Below are 7,394 nucleotides of genomic sequence, written 5' to 3'. Positions count from 1 at the left end.
CTAACTTCCAAACTTCGCGCAATAGTTCGCGAGCTTTTCTGCCTGGAATCCAAGAGAGGCGCGCGAAGTCATGCGCGAACTCCGTACTTCGCGCAATAGTTCGCGCGTGTCCGATCCGGAGAAACGTTATTTAGGGATAAAATTGGAAATCTGGAGAGAAACCCACTTAACCTATATAAAGTCAAGCTCGCCCAAGGTTAAATTATCAAGTTTTTCATAGTTTAGAGGAGGAGATAGAGAGGCAAGGAGGAGTTTTGATCATCAAAGTCTTCTTTTGTTCTTTTGTTTTTGCTGTTTGTGATGAAATTGAACTTGTTTATGATGAACCCTAGTATGAGCAGCTAAGACCCATTGTTCTACGGTCGTGGGTAAAACATGAATGTTGTTGTTTGAAGTTTAATTTGACAAAATTGGTTTATCATATTGGGTTATTTATTTAATTTTCTTCTTAATTATTTTGCTGAGTAGCTAACAGTGAAATACTATCTACGAATCTTCAGTTGAACTCGAAAGTGGGAACTTTAGATTGCATATAGAATTAAATAGAGCAAGTTCTTGAACCTGGGCCTCGGGGAACGGATTTGCAATTGGGATAGACATATACCCAATTGCCTTGTTTGGTTGGAATACAGGAATTGTAAATGCGTTCTTGTTAATCTTAATTCCATAGACATATAGGCATTGAGTTGACTTGAACAGGCGAGTAAGAACTCGACAGATTCTTATGAGTAATATCAACCCTGTCAATCAATAACCTAGATAAATTGATTAGTCATTTTGAGCCAAGGACACAACACGATTGTATTACACCTGTGACCCTGGAATATCTTCTCCTATTGTTCATTACTTGTGATTGCTATCTGTTTGGTTACTTGCTTTGGTTAGATTAATTCTTTATAGTTAAGTAGTAAAACAATTACATATCTCTCTTATGAACAATCTCTTGGGTAGATAAAGAAATTGGGTTTGAATCAGTCAACAGTTGATCATAAGTCTTTGTGGGAACTATACTCTACTCACTACTCTATTACTTGACGATCACGTACACTTGCGTGGGTGTTTTTGGTCGCAACAATAGGTAAAAAAGAACTTAGACAAACAAAATAATGAGAATAAATAATATTACAATATGTGTGTGTGATGAGGAATATATAAAATATACAAGTCCAACTAAAGAAATAATAATGGAGACATTAAATACGAATAAAATCAAAGATTTTATCAAATACAGTACATGCACGGGATTGTAGATGCATCCTTGTGATGCAGAAGAACCACACAAAAATGAGAAAGGTATAAAATATTACTTCTACATCCTGAAAGAGATAATTGCCTCACACAAAGAGGAGTGCAAAAGCAAATAAAACCAGCCAGCTGAAGATTTGAGCAAGAATATTAATGACATGAAGCATTTTAGTGTAAATCAGAACCTAATTGTTCTAATAAAGACATTCTTCAATACTATTAAATATTTGTAGTAGTCAATACAACAAGCAAAATTAAAAGATTGCAGGAAAAAGAAAAAGCAAAATGCTGTAAGGGTCTTACTTCTTCCAAAATCTCTTGCTATACTTTTCTGGTATCTTGTTCAAAAAAAAAACTACGCGATGCCCTCATTTTGCAAGTGACATAGTGGTTGGATAATTTGATGTGCACTTTTATAGGGTATAAAATAAAGAATACAAAAAGACTCCTAGAAGATCAAAGGAAAAAAAAACTGAAATGTGATGAACAACCTGCATTACATTCACTGCTGTGGAAGATGAAAAATACAAAACTGCTTCCAGAAAATTATTCCTATTAATGATTAATCACTTACAGTTTGATGGAGTTATTACAGTAGAAACATACAAGGGAAAAAGAAATAAAAAGAGAGCATAAGACGAGTAAGAAAATTTGGGGAATAAATAAGGAAGCCTATTATAATGGGACTGGGGATTGTTCCCACGTTAATGTAGGTGTGCTTTTTTGGGATTTCTGAAAATGAAACAAATTGGAGGGCAATTTGGTCATTCAGTTTTTGAAGGATATTTTAGTAAAATAACTTTCACTAAATGTCTTCATACTTATAATATAGTATGCAGATATAGATATAGATAGATGAGTAGCTGTAATTTACACAGCTTGTATGGCCAGCTAAAATATTGGCCATATGTTGTTATAAGCATGATCATATTTACTATTCTAAAGGTCATTACAAATCTGCCCGCCTAGATGAGAATAGGCTCACTGCGTTCACTTTGCTCACTAAAACCTTCCACTTTGCCGCATCTTTCTTCGTTTGTTGCAGCATTTTCACCTTGAAGTGCCTAAAGCAATAAAATGACATTTGTTATGCTGTAATCTGTCCAAATATTGAAGTGAATGATACAAACAATAGAAAATAGGGATCACCCTTTAACTGGTATTTTTGTTCTCAAATTTAGAATCACTACTACTGCACGAAACATGCCTCCTTTTCTAATTTTGTGATGATCCCTAAAGGGTTCAAAAAGTTTACCAGAAATGTTCAACAGCTAAATATATGCATACCATGTACCTCGTAACAGTCATTTGCCGTCTTAAACCAAATATGGTGGTGTAAATGAGTAGTAACTTATAATCCTCCTCAAGAGACAGCCAATCGGAGTAGGGTTACACATTTAGAGACGGATGTTTTTTTAACTTTCATCACCCGACTTCATCTAGATGCTTTAGAGGTAGAGTTTTAGTTGTATAACAAGAGACAGCTTCAAAAATAAACAATGAGATAGTCCTTAATGCAAAGAAACATTTGTTTGGCTGCTGAGTAACAACAGAAGAATAGTTTGAAATACCGGTCTGCTTAAGTCAAACTAAGGCATCGAACCATAAAAAAAAAAACAGTTCTGGCAGTTTATGTCAACAGCTGACATGTCATCATCTACTGTTTCACAAACCTCTCTATATGCATTTTAATTCTTTCTTGAATAAAAATCCGCATAAGTGTTTTTCTGCCAACAGAATATCACCAGAAAAATTATTTCACTTACCTACAAAGAGGAACTTTGCAATAGTCAGGTTCATCACAAATGCGTGAATGAAGCTCAAGAAGCTGCCACATTCGCTTGCAATGGACACATCCACCAGGAACTCTAATTTTGCAACTTGAGAAATGACGGACCAGAGTCTCCAGCCCCTTGCATGCTGGGAAACTACATGCCGCCTGGCTTGCTTTAAGCACCTTGTCACGAGGCCCAATTGTTCGGCACCCGTCTCTGCAAATGTGAACCAGAGCTTCCATAGCTTCATGCAGTTGTAAATACACCTTTTTCTCTTCGATTTTCTTCAGTCTATCTTGTTTTCTCTGGGGAGAAAAAAAGAACAATAAGATTATCTATTTCTATTATAGCTTATCATACCAAAAGATATTCAATGTTTACTATATTATTTCTCAAGCACAAATTGCTTAGCAATTGCATGCACGACGCAAATAAACTCTCATGCATACCACTTAAAAACCAGGCACATGAATTAAGAAACAGAATTTATTTGCCCCCCCCCCCCAGTCGAAAAATAACTGTGGAACAAGAGGAAATGATCAAGATAAATCAAACATTTAGTTCATGTTTATTACTATATGTATCTTCAACGCGTGTATTTTCAGGATTAATGGCCATGTAGAATCTTTTGGCTATACCAAAATCTGGATAAGAAAAAGATTGCATCCATAAGCTGACGAACACAGTGCCTCATTGTAGATGTAAATTTCTATATAAAACTGGATGCACAAACAAGGGGTGCGACAATATCTTTCAGAGAAAGGGGTGCGACAAAAATAAGATAGCTATTTTGGCTGGCTTGTGTAAGTACTACATTTAGAGATGGATAATTATTGTCATATCTAGTGAAGCAATGATAAGATCAATGGCATGCTTTATAGCAGGAGAAAGTTCCCATTGAAAAGATGAAACAAAGTCAAGCACACATTGTTTTCCACATACTTTTTGGTCTTGATCCAATCAATCTACTCCAAATGACAAGGCATCTCAGTGAATCTGCGACAAGTCACTGGGTATTCAAATTATAAAGAAGAATGCAATATTCTCTAGACAAAGAGCAGTGACCATCTTACCGAATCTGCTTCAACAACGGATTCTAAAAGCTCCTGTTCAAGTACAGGATTAGCTTGTCTCATTACTTTCCAACCCTCAGTTGATGATATGTTCTTGAAGTTCCTCACAATCATACGGATGCAAAAGAGGGTAAGCCGTGGTGCATCACAGCTTCTCGCTAACTGAAGCACATCTATCACGTTTTCCAAGTTCAACCAACCTTGTTCCAAATGGTTTATGCAAACTCTTTTAAGTGATGGTACTGAGTAGGCATGTGATACGACCAACAGATGCAGAACAAACTTCTTCATATCTCCTTCGTCGTAACTGCATAAGGTTAAAAATGTGACGTAAATAATTTCAATTGATGAATAGCTGCCATTAGAAATTTGAGTGAAAACTGTAACAAAAATTGCAAATCCAGAAAGGTAAAACATCCCCCCCCCCCCCAAGGAAGTACAATTTCTAGTGACATATTACCAGGAGCATTCTTCCTTTAACTTTATGTGTATGTGTGCAGAAGTACAAGGAAAATAAGTTTGATATTGAGGATCTTCATAGATATGTGATGATATGTAAGCATTGTCCTTTGACTCGATTATTTCGTTAAAGAAAGTTAAAATTATGTGTCCCATTCTTATCATGAACATATGATAACGTTGGATAAAAACATTTTTATTAAACTCGCTAAAGATTCAGATAGCTAGGAGGTGAAAAGTCCTGCATACCAGGCTGAGTAGAGGAAACGGATGAATGCAGAGACCGCATCACAAGGTACCCCAGGGATTTTTATGCATCTAATACCATTCTTTACTTTGGATTGCTGCAGGAAATTCCCCAACACTGGAGATGCAACACTCTATGAAAATCATAAGGAAGAAAGTATAATAAATAATGGGCATCATTAACAAACAAAACCTGATAGACAAATTCAACTAAACATACTGACCAGAAGGGCATAATGAGCCGGAATAAATGATCCATCGTCTGTAATAATATGTACGTCTGCTCCATATCCTTCTTTGAAGAGCTTGTCCCATGTATCTTTTGCTTCTTTCGGGACACAATCAGAATTAGAAAGTTGTCGAGGATTAGTGGCTTTTGAACGGATTTTACCGGGAGCCGAAGGGGGATTCGGAATATTAGGTAGATTACAAGCTAGAGAGCTTGGATCTTCAAAGAATTCTATGCTGTCTACTGTCTCTTCTTCTTCTATGCGTATCTTGAAGGATCCACCGAAAGATTCAACAGCTGATGATAGCCAAGGGGTATGCACGTCTGGCGATGCCATCAATTACTACTCCAAATAATTAGTCAACAACGAAATGTCAGGATCACCTATTTAATGGAAAAAATGCAAGTTACAAAACTTTCAAGAACATAGGAATATCTAACAAACAAGATATCCATTATATTATAGCAAATGTAGTTCAAACAATACAACCCAAACCAACATTTCTATGCTGCTGATTAGTACCCACCATGCCAAAGTAACAACAACAAACCTAGTGAATTCCCACAAGTGGGGTCAGGGAGGGTAGGGTGTACGCAGACCTTACCCCTACCCGGAAAGGGCAGAGAGGTTGTTCCGGTTAGACCGTCGCTTAAAGAAAAGATGAAAAGAAGCCGTGGAAGCAAGCAATAGCAACAGCAAGATATTAAGAAAACCGAAGCAAAAGATAGCAATCAATCAGTAGGTAGTAACAACAATATAGGAATAAAAAGATACCATACTAACACCAAAAGAAAAAGTAAAACGCTCGACTACCTACTAACTTTCTACTCTTATCCCCGACCTCTACACCCTCCTATCAAGGATCATGTCGTCGACCTCCACACCCACCATGCCAAAGAAAAAGAGAAAAAAAGAAAAGAAACCGACATCCATCTAATTGGCATTTTAATCAAATAAAGGGGAATGGAAACAAATAAAAGAATAAAAGCTCAAAATCGCCAACACTAAGAACCTTTAAACATATTGGATAAAAGCTTTATACTAAGTTTCCTTTTCGCTTTAATCGACTTTTCTTGCCTTCGAAGTCAGAAGCCTATTCCATGCCTTTTTCAGAACCCAAAATTGGGCAACATTCACTTCGACAAAACAAAAGAAATCTTGTTCTGAAGATATACAGCATTTATTTATTAAGAACCAAATTCATGCTATCTTTGACTGACCATCCTTTTCAACATTCAATATGGCAGGCTTTCTCATTAAACTATTGTAGTAACAATTAAGCAACCACTTCCCCACCACGAAAAAACAATTAGAAATTGCTAAAAAAAAATTAAGAACACGAAAATTCTAGATCCGAGGTTTCCACTTCATCATTTCCAGAATTCTATTAAGTTATTGATCAAAAATTTCTTATCAACAAATGATATACGTAGTAGAATTAAATACTGAAAACTCCATTAGAAAAAAAAAAAAAGAGTCAAGACTTGGCAACCCTTTTAACTTAATGTATTACTGTCTAAACAACTCAAAAGCATACCTTATAGTAAACAGAAAACTAAAATCTCTATAAATTGTTCAGGCTTTCAGTTGATATCCAGTGTAGCTGTGCATTAAAACCTGTATAGTTAAAATATTAATCAAACAAATTTGCATGAATATATCTCATAGCAGACAATTCTGATCTCAATTTTCTGTCACTTGAGCTAAATAAAGGGTGTGAGAAAACCAGAGGAAATTATTCTGATTTTCAAGAATTAAGGGGAACAAAAAAAAGAAAATGAAAAATTCTGTTCCATTGATAAAATTAATAGAAGAACTGTTAAACTTACATGAATGAATAAATCTGAAATATGGGTATGATAAATTTATTTTTTGCAGAAAAGAGAGAGTGAACGGGGAAGACGTGTGGGTGAGCGAGAAGAAGAGAAGTTAGGAAAGTATTATGAGGTGCAGAGATATAGGACAGAAAAGGAAAGGGGACACGAGTCTAATTAATACGTACAGAATCTTATACTACTATATTACTAGTAGCAGTACATTAATTGTGTTTACTTTTTAGTTTCGTCAGTAATCTCATTTTTTAAGTTATATATGGTGATAGTGTAAATATTTATTATAGGAGTATTACTTTAATTAATTATAGGTATTATTTGTACACTATATCCCTTTACAATTTTAAAAATAAAGAAAATAATCTCTTTAGATTTTTTATATATAAAAATAGAGATACGCGTAAAAATAAATTTCTCATGTGTAAAAAAAGAGCTAGGATCATAAAACAAAAAATAAATTTGTAAAGAGTCACAAACTCAATTGACATATTATAGCACGTTAGTTTTATTTTTATTAAATTATTATATATTTTT

General features: G+C 35.0%; 1 protein-coding gene across 3 annotated transcripts; it reads right to left on the bottom strand.

The window, feature by feature from the left end:
- Positions 1-1,723: 1,723 nt before the first annotated feature.
- LOC104229821 (BTB/POZ and TAZ domain-containing protein 3) lies at positions 1,724-6,981 on the bottom strand. Of its 3 annotated transcripts, none has more exons than XM_009782534.2 (7): positions 6,858-6,981; positions 6,566-6,645; positions 5,023-5,411; positions 4,802-4,932; positions 4,094-4,400; positions 3,012-3,325; positions 1,724-2,309 (listed from the first exon to the last, which is right to left on the bottom strand). In XM_009782534.2, the coding sequence occupies exons 3-7, from the start codon at positions 5,362-5,364 to the stop codon at positions 2,195-2,197; spliced, it is 1,209 nt and encodes a 402-aa protein (XP_009780836.1). In that variant the 5' UTR covers positions 5,365-5,411; positions 6,566-6,645; positions 6,858-6,981; the 3' UTR covers positions 1,724-2,194. The 3 variants fall into 3 exon arrangements, with proteins under 3 accessions (XP_009780836.1, XP_009780837.1, XP_009780838.1); XM_009782535.2 differs by having other exon boundaries at positions 5,023-5,370; XM_009782536.2 differs by lacking the exon at positions 6,566-6,645 and having other exon boundaries at positions 6,858-6,975.
- Positions 6,982-7,394: the final 413 nt, after the last annotated feature.

Source organism: Nicotiana sylvestris, chromosome 12 (genome assembly GCF_000393655.2).
Source record: "Nicotiana sylvestris chromosome 12, ASM39365v2, whole genome shotgun sequence".
Classification (NCBI taxonomy): Eukaryota; Viridiplantae; Streptophyta; class Magnoliopsida; order Solanales; family Solanaceae; genus Nicotiana; species Nicotiana sylvestris.
This window is presented reverse-complemented; position numbering and strand designations above follow the sequence as displayed.